The following is a 24590-nucleotide window of genomic DNA, read 5'->3' as shown; positions in this document are numbered from 1 at the left end:
GTTTAATATTTGATTAATGGCATGTAACATTAAACTTTCTGTGACCCAGCACTAAAAATCTGTGTTTCTGCTTATGAAACCACAGATTTTGCTTACGGTGCATAACTTTATTTTTGCAGGCATAATAAAAAACAAATGCCACCTAGACTCAATCTTACTGTGCATAACCCTTGTTATATGGCATTTTTTAAAATCAATCTGACACACACCCACATTGCAGTAAAACTGATTGATTGTGTCATTCCACAAAGGCCTCTAAATGTTTATCTTTTGTTATGGTTATCTTTTCTCTTTTTCTTTATCAAGCTATATTATTCGTAGTCTGTTGCAGGCAGCTCAATAACGGTTTAAAAAATGTATCCTTAATTTTCAACTATTTAAATCCTATTTTTCTTTCTGTGATTGCATTTGTGAATACTATATCTCACATATTCTATGAACATGTGACAGTGAAATTTCAGTTATTAATTATTAAAGATCAATTAGACACTGATATAAAACACACACAAATAATTAATATTAAAGCAAAAACTTATTTGGTTAAAAAAACCAGTGGATATCAGTTCCCAGAACCATGGCAAATAGATATACTATTCAATACTTTGAACATATTATAACGGACCGGCTGGAAACGTGTTGACATTTTTGACCATGGATCTGTGTTTTGGAAACAAAATTGATGCAAAACTAAATCAATAGCAATAATTGCAAAACACCCCTACACAAGACATGGTTTAACCATATATAGGTGAAAGTGCACTGTTGTTGCAACAGTTCTGAAGGCCTCTTTTTTTTTACCTAATCTTTTAGGTTTATAAAATCTCCCTTACCTGCTTAGCCTTGACTACCTGGAGATTCCCCTGCAAACTGATGATCTAGCCCAGTTGGAAACTTTGCTCTTTGCTCCTAGGAAAATGAATGTCTATCGCTCTAGTGGATGTCTGCATTTGTTCAGCAAACAGAACTTGCTGAAACTGCTTTGGACAAACATGGCTGGTGGTCTGAAATAGAAAAGTGGCCTTTGGTGTTGTGTTCTTTTGTGTGATATCATTTCATAATTGCATTTAAATAAAAAACAACACCATTTCTTAATAAAAATATAACCTGAATATTTATTCAGTTTTGCATTGAAAGTCGCAAACAATCCATATTTTTATGTGAAGGCAGTGTTGAACATGTAAGGCCGTTTTGCTGGCCATCCAACAGTCATAACCTACAGGCAATAATATATATATATTTAAAAACATTGTCTTTTGAATTACCAAAAGACATTTACTGATAGGAACTTTAAAGCTGTACTCTTTGAACATTTGCTAGTTGAAGATGAGTTGCAGAAACGATTATATTGTTTTTTACAACATTGCAATGTCTGTAGACAATCAGAGAGAGCACACATACACTGATTCAATTGTTGTTGGTTTTTAAAATGCGAGGATTGCTTGCAAGTATATAGTGCAGAATATACTATTATTCGTAAATTTATAAAACCTTCTTTCACAAAATATCTCCTGGTACGACACGCATTACACAATTACAACTAGAAACCATTTTATATTGACATTTTAATGGTGTGTAAATTAATGTAAATACACTTACAGATGAAAGAATGGCTGTGTTAAAAAACAATTCTGGGACAAAGTAATGTTCAGGGTGCATTAAAAAAAGGCTACAGATTTGTATCTTTGTAGCTGAAGAGCAGCACTGAAAAAAAACATTTGCAATGCATGCTGTGTCTTTTAGCAACATCTGGCTACAAAACGCTATAATATTCTTTCAGTAAGATTTCATATCCTTGATGGAGATTTAAATTCCTAATACACTGTATGATAACAGAAACAGGGACTCTTGTAACATTATTCAGTTTTGAAAGCGATTAAGCAAGATACAGTTTGACTGTGAGTCTTCAAAACAGTGAGTAAAATATATCGTATATGGCAATGGAAAAAAAGAAATGTGTCACATTCCTCATAAATGAGCTCAGATATATAAATTGACAACCTTGTGTAGAATTTACAGTCTGATATCATGCTCTCCTGAGTGGTAACCAGAAATGAAACAATGAGTTACATAGTCACCAGATTCACCCAGAGAAAGTCCTAAAAATACTTTTGTGACCAAAAATGTAGATATACTTTCTGATGGGGTTGTGGTTGTGTGAGGCATGGGGGTATATTGGGTTGCTGGAATAGGACATTAGACATAGTTTCTGCTGCAGATTTGTTTTGAGTTAGCAAGGGGCAGGAGGGTATTACATGGCCTCTTGCTTTGTGATGGTGGGCTGCAGGATGGCGATTGGCTGTTTGGGTACCGTGGCGATCACGCCCTGGGACAGCTTGTAGTGCTCAGAGCTGCCGGTTGCTGGCGGCGACGGGATCGGGGTGTCAGGAGCAGCTGTGGAGACACAGGAAGTTTTGTCACAATGCCCATCTGATTGGCCAATCACAAGACACCTGTCTCAATCCTTCATCACCTGGGGCTTTAGCTCATTACCAAGTTTCTGTTTAAATCAGGATCATTTAAGAGGCTGGAGTGAGCAGACATTCAAAATCCAAATCACCAACATCTTCAACCGCAAAAACCGGGTAAGGTAAGGGGCCACAGCTACATTACAATTCAAGGCCCACTCATTAATTGCTAATATACATTGACTGAGCACTTTATTTGGAAATAATCCATGTGATTAGCTAATCAGCCAATTGTGTGGTAGCAGTGTAGTGTAGTGTAGTGTATACAATCAAGCAGATAAGGGTCAGGAGCTTTAGTTAGTGTTCACATCAACCATCAGAATGGGGGAAAAATGTGATCTAAGTGACTTTGAACGTGGAATGATTGTTGTTGCCAGACAGGGTGGTTTGAGTATCTCAGAAACTGCCGATCTCCTGGGATTTTCATGCACAATAGTCTCTATAGCTTGCAGAGAATGGTGCAAAACAAAAAACACACAGTGAGCAGCAGTTCTGTGGGCAAAAATGCCATGTTAATGAGAGAGGTTGAGGAAAATGGCCAGACTGGTCAAAGGGCAATAGTAACACAAATCACAACATTTTAAAACAGTGGTATGCAGAAGAGCACACAACTAGCATGAAACCTCTAATTGGATAGGCTAACGCAGCAGAAGACTTAATCAGTCAAAAAAATAAGTCTAATAAGTACCTAATAAAGTGCTCACTGAGTATATCAAGGTGTGGTACAATTGTATACAATCATACTCCGAATAAAAATATCAGTAAAGATTCTCATAAGAAGCACTTCAAAAGGAAAATAAATATTTCAAATAAGTGTCGGACCTACACGCTTCCTTCCTTGTATATCTTTTGCATTTCATTGTTCTTCATTGTTTGATATAATGCAGTTTCTGTAGTCCTTGCTTACTGCGTGTGGGTCCTCCCATGGTTTCTATCTATGCCATCCAGTGAGTTTTACACAGAGACACATACACACACACATACACACACACAGATACAGACACACATACACAAAAACAGGCACACACACTTTGAGTGTCTGCAGTCATGGTACTCACAGATATGTCCGTTGTGGACAGGAGCTGTCATGCCACTAGACACAATGACATTACTGCTCAGGTGCTCCTGGACCAAGTGTGGGTGCAGAGAGTGGGGTGCGTGGGGCGTCTCATTAGCAGAACCTGCAGGAACACAAAGCGTCTCGTTAGCAGAACCTGCAGGAACACGAAGCGTCTCGTTAGCAGAACCTGCAGGAACACGAAGCGTCTCGTTAGCAGAACCTGCAGGAACACGAAGCGTCTCGTTAGCAGAACCTGCAGGAACACAAAGCGTCTCGTTAGCAGGCCTGCAGGAACGCAAAGCGTCTCGTTAGCAGGACCTGCAGGAACGCAAAGCGTCTCGTTAGCAGAACCTACGGGAACACAAACGGCCTTGTTTGTTCCAGAGTGCTATTTTCTGATGATCAAAATATATTTGTAACCTATTGGTATCTGCATGAATGCAGCCTATGTAAATAGAGTAAACAGTGCCTGATCAGGTCCCCTCATAGCACAGCATGCCTGCGAGTTGTTACAGTAGATTTCTGTAGGCACACAGTATGTGTGAAAACTTACTCAAAATAGATATCTGCATCTGAAAGAAGCCGAAGGATATCGACGGTGGCCCAGAGACAGCAGAGCTTGCAGTATATAATTTATTTTCGAGAACGTGACATACAAAAATCACTTGAAGCACCAAATCACCTTTTGTCACGATTTGACTGAGCGCCAGTTAGTCTAGATCTACTGCACCGCACAGCTCAACCAGCAGTCTGCAGAAACTCTCACAGCGCCAGCACAAATGCTCAACTTCTGTTACTCTTTTACTGAGTTTGCTACAATTTTAGGAAGGAATTCAGTGCCATAACCTTGCTGTTTTTGCCAAATTTATCTTGTTTGTCTTTTTCCATGACTAATATAGTTTAAGTATACTGGGGTAGTTTAAACTAGGACGAAGAACACTATGGCAATAACTCAAACAACAGTTGCCCTAAAGTCTGCCTAAGAGATAAACCCAATCCCATAAATGTGTTACTGAGTGTCTAAGGTGAAAGGTCAGTCGGAGAGCTGACCTCCCAGGAGCATCTCCTGCAGCAGGTTGTCGATCTTGGCCATGCCGAAGAGCTTGATGAACTGGATCTGCTCGATCATCTGCCAGGTGAGGCTCTGCAGGGTGGGCAGCAGGAGGAGCAGCTCGCCGAAGCGGCCGCGGGAGTCGTACTGCCGGTCGTTGATGTAGTCCTCCAGGCTCACCTGCACCTGGTAGCGCATGCGCTTGATCTTCCCCGTGTCACTCAGGCCTTTGGCGTCTGCAGAAAACAGGGCCGGAGCAGGCTCTCTGTTAGCGCTAGCGTGTTAGCATATTAGCGTGTTAGCGTTTTAGCCACAGCCAAAAGATTCAACCATGATGTTCACAACAATGCGATAATATCTAGGTTGTGTAGAAGGCAGAAATATGATTACAAATAATAAAAAACGGTGATAGAGTATGTTAGTAATACCACACATCAAAAGCATGGTTTATCATGATTTATTTGATCAAACAAGGAAAACATTTGAATATTTGATGCAGTGGAATGAAAAGTCTGAAATGTGTTCGTCACTCTGAGCTGCTACTTACGGCCTGCTCATTACTTTCACTGTCTAAAATACCTTAATTGTAAAATGTAATTTGTTTACTGTGGTTCTTTCAGAGGAAAGTAAATAACCACACTGCATGTCCCTGTCCCGTAACAAAGAGAAAATGCACTGCTGTGGTCGCTAGGGAACAGGTCATGTGATTGCGCTTGTTGCAGGTTCAGAATCTGGGTGGAACCTGCCGCATATTTCAGAAAAGCTGCTGGATAATCCGCGGATATCCACCCATGTGAATGTATGAAGTGTAAAATGTGATTTCCAAGGTGTTGCCTCTGAGAAAATTAACTGCAGAGAGCCACTCTTTAAAATCTAGAGACCTGAGAAAGCAGGTGCAGGGGGAGTAACCAAGGAAATCCCTCACAGTTTCCCTCCGTGACCGGGGGCCCATTCCAATCCCTTATTTTCCTTACTTTTATCTTTTTTTTTCTAATTTGTCTACTCCTAGCTCAACCCATCGTGAGAGACAGGGAAATTGAGAAAACCTGAATTAGGCAAATGGAATGTCCTTGCTCCTTCAAACATCAGTTCGAAGCCACGTCAGTTACAGACAAGGCAAATGGGGAGCGGTGGATCCACAGGTCGATCATTTATACTTTGGGCTTTCCACAAAAACGCTTCCACAAAAACACTTTTTTTCTTGCTGAAATGAATGATTGGGAGTGCATAACTTCAACTTATAGGAACATCGAACGGGTTGGAACGTCCTCAAAGATGGCGGACCTCGATCGATTTCAGGATCTGGAGCAAGGAAAGAAGAAAGTGGAGAAAAACAAGCGATTGGGATGTGCCCCAGGGCCAGGGGTACCTGTGGGTACCTGGGTCAAAGAAGACGATGGCTTTCAGGCAGGCGTATTCACTGTCGTCGACCTGCAGGTCCTGAAAGGGCAGGACCAGCTCGTCCAGGAGCCTCACTGCCACCCGGCCCACCTCCAGCTCAGGGCAGTTACGGGGAATAATGTGGTCGTTTCCTGCAGGAAACAAGAGAAAAGGGTCACACCTGTGATGTTCACCAGCCAATGAGAGCTGCCATTACATGAATTGAGGTCAGCAACATGGCATTTCATTGGACAGCAATCTGATGGGAAGAAGAATGCATTAGAGTACTTGCCCTTATAAACACAGGCCCTAAGGTTAGAACCCATCCCCATACACACAGGCCCTAAGGTTAGAACCCATCCCCATACACACAGGCTGTAAGGTTAGAACCCATCCCCATACTCACAGGCCCTAAGGTTAGAACCCATCCCCATACACACAGGCTGTAAGGTTAGAACCCATCCCCATACACACAGGCCCTAATGTTAGAACCTATCCCCATAATCACAGGCTCTAAGGTTGGCCCACCCGTGTGGTGGAGGTTGAACTCTTACCTAACAGCAGCAGGTCTTTGTACAGCATGGATCTTTTGGCAGCTCCCAGCAGAAGGTGTTCACCTGCATGTGCTCGCAGCAAAGCCACCTGTAAGAGTCAGCATGTACGTATGTGCTTACAAGTCACCAGCACCAACGTCAGTGCTTTCTCATCGCTAAGTCCCCAAATCACAGCTCTTAGCAATTACATTTTTACATTACACTTTATTTTGCAGATGCTTTTATTCAAAGCAACAAACAACCATGCTAGCATTTTAGCACCTGTCCGACAATTGCACCCAAGAATCAAAGCATACCCCCTCATCTTTAAAACATGGTGGTGGGGGTGTTATAGTTTGGTATGGCTGCCACAGGTACAGGCTCAATTGCCTTGATTGATAATGTAACTGCTGATAGCAGCAGCAGAATTGATTCTAAAATGGTACAGAAGCATCCTATCTGCCCAAGTTCAGTCAAATTCCTCCAAATGCTTAGGACGGTGCTTCATCCCACATCAACACAATGATCCCATACACAAGTGCTCTCTTTCTTCTTATTCTTTTAAACAGCACCTATCAGGCCTCAGCCAGGAAAACCATCAAACTAACAAAAGAACAATTTCTGTACCTCAACTGCCTTCCATGTTCCATTTGAAAAACATATACTGCATGTATATTTACCCACATATTGCACCATAAAGTGTTTGAATATACTGTATGTTATGATTTTTGAAATATTATAGGTGACTTATCTATTATATAAAATAAAATATGAATAAAATAAATAAATATAGAATAATTAACATATACATGATAAAATATAATAATAATAAATATTAATATTTTATTCAAAGAGGGCAAAGGAGTGGCTGAATGAACACAGTTGGCAGCACTGTCCCAAAACTGCACATTGGGAGGAGATTTTGGTGATGATAACTGGTCCATAAGTGAGTGGTCCAAAATTAGCTGAGAAGGTTTCTAGCACAAACAGTGAAACAGAGTCTGGAGATTCTTTCTTTGTAGCTGAAATCTAGCACTGAAGAACGGTGTTAGCATGTTAAAAGAGACTGTGAGAGCTATATAAAATCAGCATTCCACTGAGGAACACACACAGTCCTGTAAAGGGAATGTCCCAGTTACCTCCTCTAGAGCCTTACAGCAGAGCCCCCAAAGGGCCCCGCAGAGACAGACTGGTGTGAGACTGGATCCATGTGCTCCCACATTAACTCAGCAGCCCACAAATCAGTTACCAGCCCATTTATCAAGACGTTAATGATTCTGGACGACCCCGAGAGGGTGTCATTTTTGCCAACCAGCTCATTACAATCTAACCAGCAATATCAAAACACGTTAACTGTACAAGGTTCGGGCCCATCGGACCGTCAAGGGACCAGGTAGCAACTTCATCCTTTGCCAATTTCCATTTCTGCCCCCTCGTTCTGCTAACCAAACTCCCCCTGGGGAATCACCAGTAGTTATAATCCCTATAATGTATTTAAAAGCCTCTATCAAATCACCCCTAAGTCTCCTTTTATTAAGCTTAAAGAGATTAAGCATCTTAAGTCCATGTATAACAATTATCTGTTATTCATGGAATCAATCTGGTTGCCCTTCTTTGAACATTAAAGATGGTTTACTGTGAAAGCCTCACACCAACTGGCATCTTCACTGAGAACCTTCACAATTAAAGCCCCTTTCATGACTAACTCACTTCCTTCCTGACTGATCCACTTCCTGTCTCACCTGGTCATCCAGGGCAAGGTCACAGAAGGCAGGGATGTATTTTGCCCATTCCACCAGCACCAGCAGCTGCTGCTTCATGGACTCACACACATCTGTGATGGTGGCCATTTTCTTCGCCCTGATGTCACCGTTCAGGACGGGGTGCGGAGAGGAAATCTAAAACACCAGAGACACCCCAACAGCAACCGGTCACAACCACTGAGTCAGAGGAGGTTATGAGAGGAGCTCCACAGCAGTGGTTGTACGCACTGCAGTGGCAATGATGACTGAGTAGTCATTGGTAATACCCTGGCTTATTAGTTATGCTTGAGAAACCAAGGTGATCTGTGGAGAGATTAGCTTCAATCACCTTGGTGTGTCGAAGTGTCCTTGAGCAAGACACTTAACCCTGATAGCTCCCAATGAGCTGATTGGTACCCTGCATGGCAGCCTTCCACCGTTGGTGTGTGAGTGTGTGTGTGAATGGGTGAATGAGAGGCATCGAATGTGAAGCACTTTTGGATAGAAGCGCTATATGAATGCAGGGAAATTTTCCATTTACCATCTGAATTAAAAGTGACATGAAATATGTGGGTTCACAATACTAAAAATGAAACGTATACAAAGTTTGAGGTTGAGTTCTAAGGCAATCTCTGTACAAGGCAAAATATAACATTTATAAAAAAAAATGATAAAATAGAAGATCGAGGAAATGATTCAGTAGGCTTGTTAATAACATAACCACTTTTGTACATTGCTATCACAAACATTTTATTCATTGCACCCACTGAAACCTAAAATAGTCACATAAATGGTGTAGCCCTGGGACGTAGCGCAGTGTTAGCTTTCCGGCGCTAGCTGGGGTTCGTGGAGGAGGAGGAGGGAGACGTACTTGTCTGGACAGCACATCCGCCTGGATGAGCGCGTTGATGGAGGGTAAGCTGCTGTCCTCGTAGCTGGACCTCCGGGTGCTGATTCTGTCCCTCTCGTTCTGCACGGCTAAAGGAACCGTGCGGAGGAATGCCAGCATTAATCCTCTGCCCAAAATCTCAGTGTCAAGGAAAATTCAGTGTTCACCATAGGCTAAGGTGGCACTCGCCTTATCGGTTAGCAGGTAATATGCTAGTAGGTGCTAAGGTGTCGCAATTAACAGCACTTGTTACTAACTGTGTGTTTTCCATTTGTACATAAACAGAAACAGCTTCCTTAGAGTTTATTTACAAACATGTACAGTGTTGTCTCCAGAAAAGCTCAAATTATATCAATGAATCAATAAGAATGTCAGAAAACATTGAAAAATGTAGAAAAAAAAGTTAATAGGAGCTTGATTTCCTGTTATGTGAAGTGGGGTCCAAAGGTTTGAGACCACGAGTGAAAATGCTGCTATTTTGCATTCTTTTCTAATTTAATACAATCATTCATTACTAATTATATTATCAATCTAACAATTTGAGTGAAAAAGTTGAATCTATGAAAAAATTACATTAACGTCAAAATGTATTCATATTTGGTATGTCCGCCATTTTCTTTAATGGCAATGTGCACTCAAGCTGGCATGGACTCCACAAATTTGGGTAAAACCTGATGATTCATGTTATTCCAGTATTATTTGACAATGTTCCAAAGAGCATCTTATGATGTTACTGAATGCTTGGCTTCTGTCAGTCTTCAAGTGTCCCCATAAACGTTCAATAGGGTTGAGGTCAGGTGATTGTGGATTGTCCAGCACTCCTTGTTTCCTCTTCTTTGGCCTTCAAGTAGTTCTTGCAAAGCTTTGAAGCAACAAGTTCTAAAACATTGTTTTACCTTTTTTAATGTGGTCTCTGACTTTTTGACCCTCCTGTGTATGTGGAGAAAGACGAACATAAGTATGACTATGAGAATATGACAATGTGAACAATTACCTTCTTTTTTCATGCCTGCTCTAAAGCACTTCTTCAGTCTGCAATATCGACACTGATTCCGCTTGTCTTTGTCAACGACACACTGTCTGTTGAACCTGTCAGGAAACACAATGAGATTCTGGGCCAGGAGACAAAACTATTAACAATTGACAGCTGGACAGTGTATGTGCTTTTAGGAGCTGCAGGAGTGCATGTGGTTTTAGGAGCTGTATCTGCAGGAGTACATGTGGTTTTAGGAGCTGCAGGAGTGCATGTGGTTTTAGGAGCTGCAGGAGTGCATGTGGTTTTAGGAGCTGTATCTGCAGGAGTACATGTGGCTTTAGGAGCTGCAGGAGTGCATGTGGTTTTAGGAGCTGCAGGAGTGCATGTGGTTTTAGGACCAGCAGAAGTGCATGTGGTTTTAGGACCAGCAGGAGTACATGTGGTTTTAGGAGCTGCAGGAGTACATGTGGTTTTAGGACCAGCAGGAGTGCATGTGGTTTTAGGACCAGCAGGAGTACGTGTGGTTTTAGGAGCTGCAGGAGTACATGTGGTTTTAGGAGCTGTACCTGCAGGAGTACATGTGGTTTTTGCGAACGCTACGGCGGAAGAAGCCCTTGCAGCCGTCACAGCTGGATGCTCCATAGTGTTTCCCCGTGGCTCGGTCACCACAGATGGCGCACAGACTTCCTGCCCCCAGGTGGTTTGCGGCGTTCATGCTGGCGCTCTCAGCCGGCGAGGAGTCTGAAACGGCAACCAGAAGCACGCTTGAGATCTGTGCCTCTGCCGCGAGGAAGCTTCACCCATCGCGTTTACAACCGCACAATGCAGTTTTGCCCATAACAGGGCAGACGGCCGTGTTTTGCTTGATGTTACTGCAGAAGCAGACTCGGTTGTAACCTCTAAACTGAAAGTTGCTTCAATAGACCTATTTCAGTTAAAGGTACAATAGGTAAGTTTGGACTCCTAACGGTTAAGAAAGGAATTGCAACAACAAACACCCTCAAACCACAACACTGTTAATCCTTCCCACAGTCTATGAATATAACACATAATATAAAGCATTATCATACAGTTCTGCGTTCTCATGTTTTGTAAAGCTGACAGTGAAAAACGCTTGACAAATGTTTGCCTAACCTGTGACTTTATGAAATGCCTTTAGTTTTCACTTTAGCTAACCAACTATAGATGAAATCACCATGACGTCACAACAGCAAAGAACTTAGTTCCAGGTGGATAAGGTTTAGGAATGTGAATAGCAGGCAATAGCAAGGTGGATATTTGTAAATTCTAACTATAGCGAACTATGGCTAATTTGCTTGTTGCTACCGATAACAAACTGGTATTGTTTTATAACTAGATATGTAGTCTTGGCTTGGATAATACGCAATAGTATACAGAGTTTTAGTTATCACTTGTCTAGAGTGCAATTTGGGCAGCTACACACGAACAATCGAACAATACTCCACACCATTGGCTGTGACAGATAGAACCAATGATTTTCAACCAATGAGCTTGAATTATTGTGCAGCTGTACAATGGTTTGGTACAGAGTGACGGCCCGTCAACTGTAACTGAAACCCAACCTATAAACACAGGCAGTGGGTGAGTCAACATGTCAGTGAGCCTTTTTCAATGATAGGAAGGGATTTATAATGGTTTTGTAACAATGTTTTAATACAAATATCTTACCTATTGTACCTTTAAGATTGCCTTTCTCCAAACCCCCTGGACTAAATTGAAAAACAGAATTTGTTATAGTGTAACATACAATGTATAGGGAGATAAAGTGAATGTATCTGGAATGATACTTATGGTGTACTGCTCCCTATTAAACAGAGCTAAATATAAGCAAACTATGTAATGTTTAAATATGTATGTAAGTTTTTCATGGTTTAAATACATAGCAATATACTGAATACGATAGGTTTCAGTTCTTAAAAAGTCATGTTCTGCATGTTCAGCCTCCCATAATGCTTTCTCTTTCATAGTGATTAAATTTTAGCAAGTGGACCATCATAATACCACCAGCAGTGGTATTTATCATCCCGACTCGTGCAATTTAAAAAATCTGTCTTAACTGACGTGATTCTAATTTATAAACTAGATATAACAAATAGGATACATTTGTGTAATCAGTGGCCTATCGACTGCGACCGATGTCAAGTGCAATTGGGGAAAAAACCCCATGGGGGCGAATGTGTTGGTACTTCCCATGAGACTGGCCATCCCAGGTTGTAACTATGAAAATGTTATGTGATGAAAAGGCAATGAAAAGCTGCATAGCTATAATTTGCAGCTGATATGGAACCCTGTAATTTTGTGAAACAGGTGAGGCTTGAACCCTGGTCTCCTGTATGAGAGACAATGAGAGAAAACCAAATCACCTGGGAGCCAAAGCTGTCATTTCAGTATACAAAGCTTTGCTATTTTTACATTTTATTTTCCCCGATTGATTGGCAAAATTGCAAGCGCAACATTACAACGCGAGATGAACCTTTTGACTTGTTTTACTCTTTTACTGTCTGCCACCAGGGTGTTGTTGAGGGGAAAACTACAGCTAACACGAGAATCCTACCGAAAGCATCTGCTGTCTTCCCACAATGCATTTTTTTCACCTAATGCCACAGATCATGGCAGTTGAGAGCTATATATTATATATTACATACTGTAAATATGCTATTAGAACTTTTTAGGAAATTCATATTTTTGCTATCTTAACCATATTTTGACATATTGATACCAATTTGACATATTAATACAGTGTGTCCAGTAGAAAAATATTCAACACTATCTACATGCTTATTGTGCTTCCACTATTAATGGCTGCAGACAGAAGCACTCTTTGCTTTGTTTAGTAAAGTGATGAAAATACACCATCCACAATCTCCAAAAGCTGAGCTATCCACACCTGAAAACTTAAATTAAATCTAAATACAATAAAAAGATGGTAATAAAATACTGTCAAATACTCCTAAATATAGCATATAGTATTTTGAAAATCAATCAATCTTGACTTATCAATCGTGACATGGATGGATGGGACAGGATCAGATAGTCAGCTGGAGAAGTGCATATGGAGGAAAGGTGCAGGAGCTATAGCTCAGCAACACCTCACAACTGAATCAAATAAGCACTCTTGGAAAAAAAAGAGCTAATTTCTCCAAGATGCACTAGCACTGCACGCAATATAGCGCAAACAGACTTTATTTGCAATGCTGGGCAATGTAGCAACCTTTCTTAACCCTTGTGTTGTCTTAAGGGTCAAAAATTACCCGTCACTATGTTTAACAGCAGAGAAAACCCCCTAAATGATCTTTCTTCAACTTGAAATTTGATGGCAAAGTTTTTGACGAGTGACATGTTGTTTCTTAAAAATAGATTTTGGGTTTAAAATTCAATTAAGCTGCTTTATTTTACGGGTGTAGGCGGGTCATTTGTTACCCATAGGAAAAGGGGAGTATACAGAATGTTAAGACTACACAAGGGTTAAGGCTCTTAAGCAAACTTGCTGAAATCAATAATGTTTGATTCAGATTATTTTTTTCTTAAGATCTACATGCCCAGATTGCCACTCAAGGTAAAACCCTATTCCTTGAAAGAGTGACCCAAAGCAAAAGCAAAAGATAAATCATACCCCCACTATCCCTGTTGTATATTTCTCCCCATATTTCTCCCCATTGGCACACTCAGATAGATGACACTTTGCAGACCCAAGGAATGTTCCATCAAGTACATAAAGGCACATTATTCCATATTATTCATTATTCAATGTCTATGATGACATCCATGTTACTATGGACCTAAATGAAGTTATTTGGTTAAAGGTGGAACAAACATGATCTCGGCTATCTAATGGAAATATCTTAAGCTTGAATAACGCAATACATAATCTTACTGTTGCGCTTAATGGAAGGTTCAGAGACCGCTCATCAAGGTTTTTCTCCATCTTGTAAAAGGTTTTCAGAGTGAAAGACAAGTGGTGAGTCTTTTAAGAAAAAGACAAATTAAATCTGATCGGGAGATTGGGGGCTGATTAGCCCTGAGAGCATCAGACAGAAGACTGACCACGACAAGAGCGAGTTTCAAATCGGTCATCTCAAGTAATGTGTGACAAAAATATAAGGAAAAATACTTCTAGTTCAGATTTGGCATAATAATAATCAGCATATTTGTAGAATTCTACATGAATCAGAAGTATAATAATATGTTTCCCTACATGGACAAAAACCAAAGGACATCACTGACTAAACAGCAAATTTCACAACACAGTTTTATTGACCTGTCCCAAAACCCCAAACATTTCTGTTTTTTCCATGACAAGAAGAGCACTGAGGTACTCTTGGCTACTCTGAAGAAGATGTAAACTTCTTTAGCCTTTGCGTTTTAAAAATATTCAATAACGTTTCAAATAATGTGACAAAAAAAGCGTGAATTCACATCCTGTGCGGTCTTCCAAAATGAATTCCGACATCAGTTTCAAGCTAATGACACTAAGGCAATAGTGTTAGCGGGGGTTACACCAGAGCGGCCCATGTCTCCCACACACTGGCCTCTCAGCCCCAGACTCACAGGGGCAGGTCTCAAAGTTCACAGCTCACCTGTGGTCATGCCGAGGACCTGCATGTTCTCGAACTCCAGCGTGGTATACGCCGGGTCCAGTGCCTCGCTGTAATCCGCCATCTCCATGTCAGACAGGGCTTTGGACAAGCGCATTCTCACAGCTCTGACGCTCAGAAGAACCGACCGGGCTGGCAGTCTGAGTCTGCCCCACCCCTACTGTGCTCTCTCTCCCCATGCACACACACACACACACACACACACGCACACACATACACATACACAGACACCTACACACACGCACGTATGCACACACACACATGCACACACACACACATGCGCACACGCACACACATGCATGCACAAACACACACATGCACACACATAAACACGCATGCATGTACGCACACACACATATGCACATGAACACGCTCATACGCGCATAGATAGATCCTTACATACACACACTCATACATATGCACAGACACATGCACACACACATGCATACACACATACACATAAAAGCACACACACACACATACACATACAGTACAGACACACACAAACAAGTGCACACACACTACCCCCTGCCCAAGCACCTGGCAGGGACCACCCCCCTCTGTAAGTGGGTGGAGCTACAGAGTGATTGACAGGACAGTCATTGTGAAGAGAAGGGTTGAGTCTCAGTTAATGTGTATTGGGGCCGGGAACAGTGATTCAGGGCTTTCAGACACACACACGCACGCACGCACGCACACACAGACAGATATGGTCACTCTCTCTACTGTCTCACACACACACACACACAGATACGTCACTCTTTCTCCTGTCACACACACACACACACACACAGATACGGGCACTCTCTCTACTGTCACACACACACACATACACACACACACACACACGCAGATATGGTCACTCTCTCTACTGTCACACACACACACACACACAGGTATGGTCACTCTCTTTACTGTCTCACACACACACACACAGATACGGTCACTCTCTCTACTGTCGCACACACACACACACACACACACATACAGATATGGTCACTCTCTCCACTCTGGTCTGGCTTTCATACACACACACACACAGATACGGTCACTCTCTCTCTGGTCATTCAGCCTTAATGAACCATAAAACTGCTAATGACCTGAATCAAGCTTGCTGTGACAACCGGCAGTCAATCAGAGCAAGGGAACCCGCCTCCACTCTATCTCTCCCTCTAATCCTGATTGGTGAGAAGTATTCCACTATACTATATTTGCCAGTGGTCAACTGCGAATTGCTGGTTCTCCTTTGATACTGATACTTTTTTTTTCAAGTAGTTTGAACAACATTTTTTGAGTAATTGTAGTTTTGCAAGCTACATTTTTCCTTTGGGTAAATTTGCTGAAGTTTAACTACAGTCAGTGCGAAGTAACTGGTCGTGTGTACAGCTCTGCTTTCAGAGTAGTTTCCCCAACACTGATTACCCCCCACCCGCTCCAAACTGGAAACAACAATAATACATGCTTTCCAAGCTCTTCCTCTGGATGGGGAGATGCTGATCACTGTCCCACACAGTTTGTCACACATGTGACACACATAGTCATGATATAATACATTTACAATATTCCCTCAGCAGATACTTTCACAAAGGGTCTTTCACAACTTTGTGACTATATGTAATATACAGTATTGTGCAGAAGTCTTAGGCACCTGTATAACATTCTGTACAGATAAGATTCTTTCAAAAATAATTCAATGAAAGGTCCTAAATAAACATATTATACACTTTACATTACATTTGAGTAATTTAGCAGAATAGTTAAAAACTGAATCAAATCAATATTTTTTGTGACCACCTTTGGCTTTAAAACTGCATCACTTCTCTGAGATAGCCAAAGCTGTCCTGCAGTTCTATAAGACAATCAGCAGGGAGGTTATTCCAAGCATGTTGGAGAACTTGCCACAGTTCTTCTGCAGACTTTGTTTGGCTCCTTGCTTCTGATCTCAGACAGCCATGATCAAGTTTTTATGTAAAAAGTAGTCAATTGCTTACAGTAATAAAAAATTACAGTCATAAAATGTCACTTTTTAAAATTAAATACAAAAATTAAATCTTTTGGAAAATGAATATTTGGAAAACTCAAATGTGTTCTTTTATACTAACATACACAAAAAATAAACATATATATAATAAAGTCTAGGGTGCCTAAGACTTCTGCACAGTACTGTACATTTGTGTTCCTCTAAGTCACTCTGCCTGTATGGAAGTATCTGCTGAAGGACGTCCATTTAAACAAGACTGTGTGAGCTGCTGTATGGAAACGCTTGTCGCTTGTTGCACAATGCAAAAGCCTGGTCCCGTAAAACAACACAATAATAAAAGGCGCAGGAGAAATACGGCCAGAGTGAAACAGAAGCCAAAAGTTAAAGTGCCGTGACAGCAATCAGCGGCCCAAGGTCTGATTGAAGTTCCGTACTGTATGTCTTGGCTCATATTTACCCCAATATAAAATTACAGGGAATAATGCACTATGCTTCTAAAATAGTTGAAACATTTGTCCATTGTGTGATTTTGCATAGAATATTTTAACTGAACCTAATCATGTTCGCAGTGGTATGTAGTAGTTTGGCCACCCCTGGTCAAATGGCATGTTTTATTTAGTCTCAAAATGAAAAACATCATGTCTTGGGATATATGATAATCTGATAATGATAAATGTTTTTAACAATGTGTAGTTCAACGACAAACTGTCAAACTGTTGCCATTTTTCTTTAGGGTTGATTTGCTGTAGTTTAACCAATGTTGGGTGCACAGACATACACACACACACACACACACACACACAGACCTGGGGTGCTGCTGTGCAGAAGGTACTGACCCTGTAGTAAATGGTAAATGGTTGGCATTTATATAGCGCCTTTATCCAAAGCGCTGTACAATTGATGCTTCTCATTCACCCATTCATACACACACTCACACACCAACGGCGATTGGCTGCATGCAAGGCACCGACCAGCTCGTCAGGAGCATTTAGGGGTTAGGTGTCTTGCCCAGGGACACTTCGACACAGCCAGGGTGGGGGATCGAACCGGCAAACCTCCGACTGCCAGACGACTGCTCTTACTGCCTGAGCCATGTCGCCCCCATGTAGTACAACATCCTCCCATACAAATTGACTGTTTGCACCTTCTGGAATAGTGTCTGCTAAAATGGAAACTGAAATTATAGGTAACAGGTGGCTACTTTTTGGTGTGTGTGTGTGTAAGTATGTATTTGGGGAGGGGGAATTGAAAATGTTTTACTGGTAGCTCTTTAAACAAAATATGAAGACATATCTAGCCTTGGTCTGTCAGAAAATGTTGCACCGCAAATAAAGCAGTTTATTTGAAGAAGAGAAAGTGACTGTACAACGCACTGGGTCAATGATCCTGAGTGCACCCAGACCGCAGAGCCATAAACCTAACCACCCAGTGAAGGCCCTGTGCCGCACTGAAGGCATCGCAGTCACTGGCGTGAGCTGCACACATCCCGGCCGGCTCCGTCAATCATTATACCGGCCCTCCAGGACCGGGGTTTAAATGTTTTTACTTGTTTAAACCTAAAATTGTTTGTATATTGTTCTTCTGTGTCTTGCTGTGTGTAATGCACGATCTGTATTATTTGTTATATTTTAAGCCATTTTGGCCAGGACTCCCTTGTAAAAGAGATGTACATTTCACTGGGATTATTTCCTGGTAAAATAATTTCCAGGTTAAATAAAAAAACAAAAAAACAAAAAACAAAACCTGCAGACACTGCGGCCCTCCAGGACTGGAGTTAAACCTGCAGACACTGCGGCCCTCCAGGACTGGAGTTAAACCTGCAGACACTGTGGCCCTACAGGACTAGACTTAAACCAGCAGACACTGCGGCCCTCCAGGACTGGAGTTAAACCTGCAGACACTGAGGCCCTACAGGACTAGACTTAAACCAGCAGACACTGCGGCCCTCCAGGACTGGAGTTAAACCTACAGGCACTGAGGACCTCCAGGACTGGAGTTAAACCTGCAGACACTGCGGCCCTCCAGGACTGGAGTTAAACCTGCAGACACTGAGGCCCTCCAGGACTAGACTTAAACCAGCAGACACTGCGGCCCTCCAGGACTGGAGTTAAACCTACAGGCACTGCGGCCCTCCAGGACTGGAGTTAAACCTACAGGCACTGAGGACCTCCAGGACTCGAGTTAAACCTACAGGTACTGAGGACCTCCAGGATGGGAGTTAAACCTACAGACACCATTTAGTATGATGCAGCACACACATACTCACAAACATGCACACACACACACACGCGCGCACACACATGTACTTGCGCTTGTATATGTACATACATACACAGAAATACATACACATTCCAAAGGTTAACCTTCAATTCTACTCAGACGAGTGAGTTTTGAATACAACTAGACCACACAGGTAAACCAGTGACTGGACTTGAATGAGTGAATTAATGAATGACTGTAATGGCAGTGAACGGGTAAATGAGTGGAGCGATGTGCAGAAATGAAATCTCGGGACGGGGTGTCACATTCACCAAGGCTCTCTGAGGCTCCTGGAACCCGGAGCGCGGCGAGAATGAGTCATCCAGGGTATCTTATCTGCCCTGTCATTAAACCTCTTATCACAGCGGGCATCTTCCTTCTTCTGTGAAGTCCCTGGGAACGGCGCTATACAGCTCCATAAACCCTAATCTCCAAGGTTAAGGCCCTCCTCGCCCTCCGTGTGCAGGACGGCCCTGTTAATTGCTCTGACAGCACAACGAGAGCACCATCACAATCCGGGCCCTCCAGTCCCCTGCGCTGTGAGAGCGGACTGACCGCTGAACATTTTGCTCTGTTTGGCTCGTATAATCCACTCCACTGCTGTTTTGACCAGGGTAGGATTTATTCGGCCCATTCAGCTATGTTCTTTCATGTAGACTTTTTTACATTAGTTATGATACAGGTATTTAGATTACGCTTTTTTTGTCTGAAGCGCCTTACAGTCGATGAGAGTAAGCAGGGACCAATCCCCCCTGGAGCAATGTGTGGTTAGGGGCCTTGCCCAAGGGCCCAACAGCTGTACTGATCTTATTGTGGCTCTCGAACCACCAACCTTCCAGATCCCAGTCCAGCACCTAGGCTATCAGCTAGAAACACCTTTACAAACATCCGCCTCCAGAATATTTTGCGATGTCGGGTGGATTCTGTCAATTTTTACTGAGCACAGGGAACCCAACTCAGATTCTTGACACACAAGGAATGGGAGACCAGGCTATTGTTTATTTGTTTTGCTGACGCCCTTATCCAGATTTAGTGTACATTATTGCACACCATTTACTTAAACAACTGTGTATTTACAAAAAGCCATGAAGGTCAAACAATTGTTTTAAGGTCACTAAGGTAACACACCCCGACAACCCAGCTAGATATTGAGCCAGAATCCTTAGCCACTAAAGCACAGCCCCCACCCTATAGGGCACACAGTACTACAGCAGTGCCACTCACTATTTTACACCCTACAGCCCCCATAGTACTACAGCAGAGCCAGTGACTAACTTGTCATGAGTTGGTCTAGCTGGGTATGAGCTGGTCAACCAGCATGGCCAAGCTGGCCATACAGCTGGTCTAGCTGGGTTTGACCAATCAACTTAGCTGGTCTAAACTAGTGAACCAGCTAAACCACGTTGAACTGGAGAAATCCATACTTTGAGTAGCACTGAGCAAGACCTTCCTCCTCTGCTTTATATTTATTTCTCTAAGAGACAGAGCGTGAGGTCATTATAAAGCAAGATCTGTCACATAGTTAGTCATCCAAGCTGCTCCCAGGGGCTAAAGTCAACAGTCAAAGGGCTGCAGCCCTGAGTGAGATGTGACTTCGACACTGTTTTCCCCACTTTCAAACTTCAAACTCCAGTTTGTGAACAAAGTCCTGTGTCTGTGTAGGGATGTCCCACCACTGGCCAAACTCCATTCCGAAGAATCGCCTATTTGTTCCGTCTCACAAACGACTCCAAATTCCATGAGCAGCGGCTGAGTGGGAACACCCCGCAAAACACCACGACACAACGGGAGAGGAAAAACACAACCACCAGGCCGTGAAAAAGCAGAATATTATGGAATATGCTGTATGGGAACTGCCTATTTCTTTTTTAAAGACTTCAACTTCAACAGAGAAACAGTAAGTTAAATGTTGTGTGTAAATGTTGAAAAGGTGAAAGAGGGGAAAGCAGCATATTTGAGACCACTAGGTCACAAGGTCTCTGTTCCTGGCAGGCGGAGAAGCTGGATATGCTGGAGATATGTGAGTATAGTGTCAAGATGGAGACTTTGTCAACAGATACATATCTACACACCTCAGAGATAACTCTACATGCCAAACAGATAACTAGCTACCCACCACACAGACAACTATTTACACACCACACAGATAACTAGCTACACACCACACAGATAACTATCTACACACCTCACAGATAACTAGCTACACACCACACCGGTAACTATCAACAAACCACACAGATAATTATCTATATACCATACAGATAACTATACAAACCACACAGATAACTATCTACAAACCATACCATTTGTTGACTGTGGGACCATCATTTCCACATCTCTGGAGAGATATTGGGCTTGTTCAATCTGACTCTTATTTTTCAGATGAAAGTTTAATTTGACTGCTTTCCCTCCCTGTGTTGGAATCTCTGGTGTTGCTGTGCTTGTTTTTCTGTTTTAAGATGGAGAGTCACAGATGGAAAGAGTCTGTTGTGGATTCACATGTTAAATGCACTTGTACATTTTGAGAAAGCACAGCCAGTCCAACATCTCCACTCATCAGCTCTACCATGGCCTGCAGTACAGCACAAATTCACCATTTCAAATAATCAGAAGAACTGGGGTCCAGCTGAGCTTATGGAGCGAGTTGTATTTTAACCAACTTAAAGATACAGTAACGGTTTTCTCTGCCAGATTTTAACCCTGGTGTTCCATCACTGTCAGACCCCATATGAAGCCCAGTGCTATGCTCTACCATAGAGTTTCACCAGGGCACACAGTGAGAAACCCCAGGGTCTCAGGATTGCTGACCTCTCGGGTGTTCAGAGAGAACTCAGTGAATCTATCGCAATTTTACAGCTTTAAATTCTGTCAGAGGACTGTGAGAAAAGACACCCCTTCCCCAAGAAGCTCTGAAAATAAAAGACATGCCTTTCTCTAAAGATTAACCTAGTAAGTTATCTGCCAAGGTGTAATTGCCCTCGCCCATCTAACTGCGGCAGAGGTAATCATAAGCCATGCATGCCTAATATTGCACAGCCTCTATAAAATGTATTCCTTTTTAACTCGCCCCCACATCATTGGGCAATAAACACATTCGCAAACAGAGGCTTAGAGGAAATCTCTCTCCTGCCCTCTCTCCCCCTCCTCCGTCTTCTTTCCTTACATTTTTAAAAGTAAAATGTGTAAAAGTGGTGATGTGTAGCTGTACATATGAGATGTTTGTTTTAGGTAATAAGTACAGTACTGTGCAAAAGTGTTAGGCAGGTGCGAAAGAATGCTTTCAAAAATAGAAATGCTAATAGTTTATCTTTATCAATTAACAAAATGCAAAGTGAGTGAACAGAAGAAAAATCTAAATCAAATCAATATTTGGTGTGACCATCCTTTGCCTTCAAACCAGCATCAGTTCTTCTAGGTACACTTGCACAAGTCAGGGATTTTGTAGGCATATAGTCAGGTGTGTGATTAACCAATTATGCCAAACAGGAGCTAATGATCATCAATTAAATATGTTGGTTGAAACACAATTAACTGAAACAGAAACAGCTGTGGAGGAGGGTTAAAACTGCCAAACTCTGTTCCAAGGTGAGGTTGCTGAAGACAGTTTAATGTAAGAAGTCATACACCATGGCAATTCTGAGCACAGCAACAAGACACAAGGTAGTTATACTGCATCAGGAAGGTCTCTTCCAGGCAGAAATTTCAAGGCAGACAGGGGTTTTCAGATGTGCTGTCCAAGCTCTGTTGAAGAAGCACAAAGAAATGGGCAACATTGAGGACCGTAGATGCAGTGGTCGGCCAAGGAAACTTGATGAAACACACATCATGCTTACTTCCCTTTGGAATCGGAAGATGTCCAGCAGTGCCATCAGCTTAGAATTGGAAGAAGCCAGTGGGACCCAGGTATACCCATCTACTGTGCAGAGAAGTCTGGTCAGAAGTGGTCTTCATGGAAGAATTGCGGCCAAAAAGCCATACCTCCGACATGGAAACAAGGCCAAGTGACTCAACTAAGCACAAAAACAGGACCTGTGGCGCAGAAAAATGGCAGCATGTTCTCTGGACTGATGAGTCAAAATGTTAAATATCTGGCTGTAGCAGAAGGCAGTTTGTTCGCCGAAGGGCTGGAGAGCGGTACAAGAATGAGTGCAGGCAACAGTGAAGCATGGTGCAGGTTCCTTGCAAGTTTGGGGCTGCATTTCTGCAAATGGAGTTTGGGATTTGGTCAGAATGAATGGTCTCCTCAATGCTGAGAAGTACAGGCAGATACTTATCCATCATGCAATACCATCAGGGAGGCATCTGATTGGCCCCAAATGTATTCTGCAGCAGGACAACGACCCTAAACATACAACCAATGTCATTAAGAACTATCTTCAGCGTAAAGAAGAACAAGGAGTCCTGGAAGTGATGGTATGGCCCCCACAGAGCCCTGATCTCAGCATCATCAAGTCTGTCTGGGATTACACGAAGAGACAGAAGCATTTGAGGCTGCCTTGTGGCTAGTCCTCAAGATGTTTGGAACAACCTACCTGCCGAGTTTCTTCAAAAACTGTGTGCAAGAATACCAAAAAGAATTGATGCTGTTTTGAAAGAGAGAGAGAGATGTAAAAAAAAAAAAAGATGAGAGAGATGTAAGCCAGTTTTGCAGTTTTAACATATGATGTGATTGAAATTACAAAAACATTGCAGATTATAGTGTTTGTGCCAAAGACTCTAAAAATGGCTCAAAAAGTCACTCTGAATTTGACTGAATTAAGTCAGGTTTTCTGAGAGGATATTTAATCATGTTGCCAAAATGCCAATCATCAGCACAATTTCACAATTGGTCTCTGCAGTTGTTCTTTTACATTGGTGCCATACAAACCAACAAAGATAAGAATTATAATCACAACAAATGTTCTGTACCAAACATTTCTGAGACTTTTGTATTTTTTCTTCAAAATTCAACATCAATCTCAAATTTATGTCATGATCCAATTTAAAAAATGGATGCCATTTGCTAAAAAGGTAAACAGTTGCATCAATAAACATTTAGACCAATGTTTTTTCGCAACTCAATCATGGCGCCCGATAACACCCTTTCAATTATTAACCGCTGTTTTGCTGAGAATTCATTCTGTCAGCCGTCATCCCTGTACTGTCGAGATCCGTTATCTCCCCTTTGTACACCAATGTCCTGCTGTCAGCAAATAAACGGACTGTTGCTCCATCCAAGCAAGTAACTGTGCCAGGTCAGCAAGACACTCTGCAACTCCAAACGATGTCCCGGAATTCAATTTGTACCTACCATTTCTGATAATCGCCGTGTAGCCTGCTTTATTGCTTGATGGCAAATAAATACATCTGTGACTGTACAGCATCACAATGGTTCCATGTATCCAAAGAAACATATCATCTGCACTTCCCTTGCGCTCTAATGCCAGGCAGCGATACTTTAACGGAATCTCATGAAAATGAAAGTATCTCTGGGTGTGGTGACCTCATATGGGGTATTCCATCAGAAATCAATCACTTTCTGACCTCATCCCTTTAGACACAGTCAAATTATCGTCTTACTCCCAGTGGAACTTTTCAGATCATTTTCTTTTTCTTGGCATCTTGATTATCTTCTGGTCGATTTGGGTGATGTGGTCAC

The 24590-nt window shown here is 42.1% G+C and overlaps 1 protein-coding gene across 1 annotated transcript; it reads right to left on the bottom strand.

Annotated features, from left to right (window-relative positions):
- Window positions 1–1547: 1547 nt before the first annotated feature.
- On the bottom strand, window positions 1548–15202 carry hnf4a (hepatocyte nuclear factor 4, alpha). Its single transcript, XM_061257794.1, has 10 exons — window positions 14695–15202; window positions 10663–10837; window positions 10115–10209; window positions 9103–9209; window positions 8232–8387; window positions 6511–6598; window positions 5956–6108; window positions 4576–4812; window positions 3524–3646; window positions 1548–2391 (listed from the first exon to the last, which is right to left on the bottom strand). The coding sequence occupies exons 1-10, from the start codon at window positions 14807–14809 to the stop codon at window positions 2249–2251; spliced, it is 1392 nt and encodes a 463-aa protein (XP_061113778.1). The 5' UTR covers window positions 14810–15202; the 3' UTR covers window positions 1548–2248.
- Window positions 15203–24590: the final 9388 nt, after the last annotated feature.

This window comes from Conger conger, chromosome 10 (genome assembly GCF_963514075.1).
Source record: "Conger conger chromosome 10, fConCon1.1, whole genome shotgun sequence".
Classification (NCBI taxonomy): domain Eukaryota; kingdom Metazoa; phylum Chordata; class Actinopteri; order Anguilliformes; family Congridae; genus Conger; species Conger conger.
Note: the sequence above shows the minus strand (reverse complement) of the source record. Positions and strands in the feature narration are given on the sequence as shown.

What these genes read in the sequence shown, in the direction of transcription:
- hnf4a (XM_061257794.1), bottom strand. Translation starts at nt 14,809, where the DNA reads ATGCGCTTGTCCAAAGCCCTGTCTGACATGGAGATGGCGGATTACAGC. An exon ending in CGGATGTGCTGTCCAGACAA is followed by an intron (nt 8,388 to 9,102) that starts GTACGTCTCCCT and finishes CTGGTGTTTTAG; the next exon opens with ATTTCCTCTCCGCACCCCGT. An exon ending in CATCGTCTTCTTTGACCCAG is followed by an intron (nt 4,813 to 5,955) that starts GTACCCACAGGT and finishes TGTTTTCTGCAG; the next exon opens with ACGCCAAAGGCCTGAGTGAC.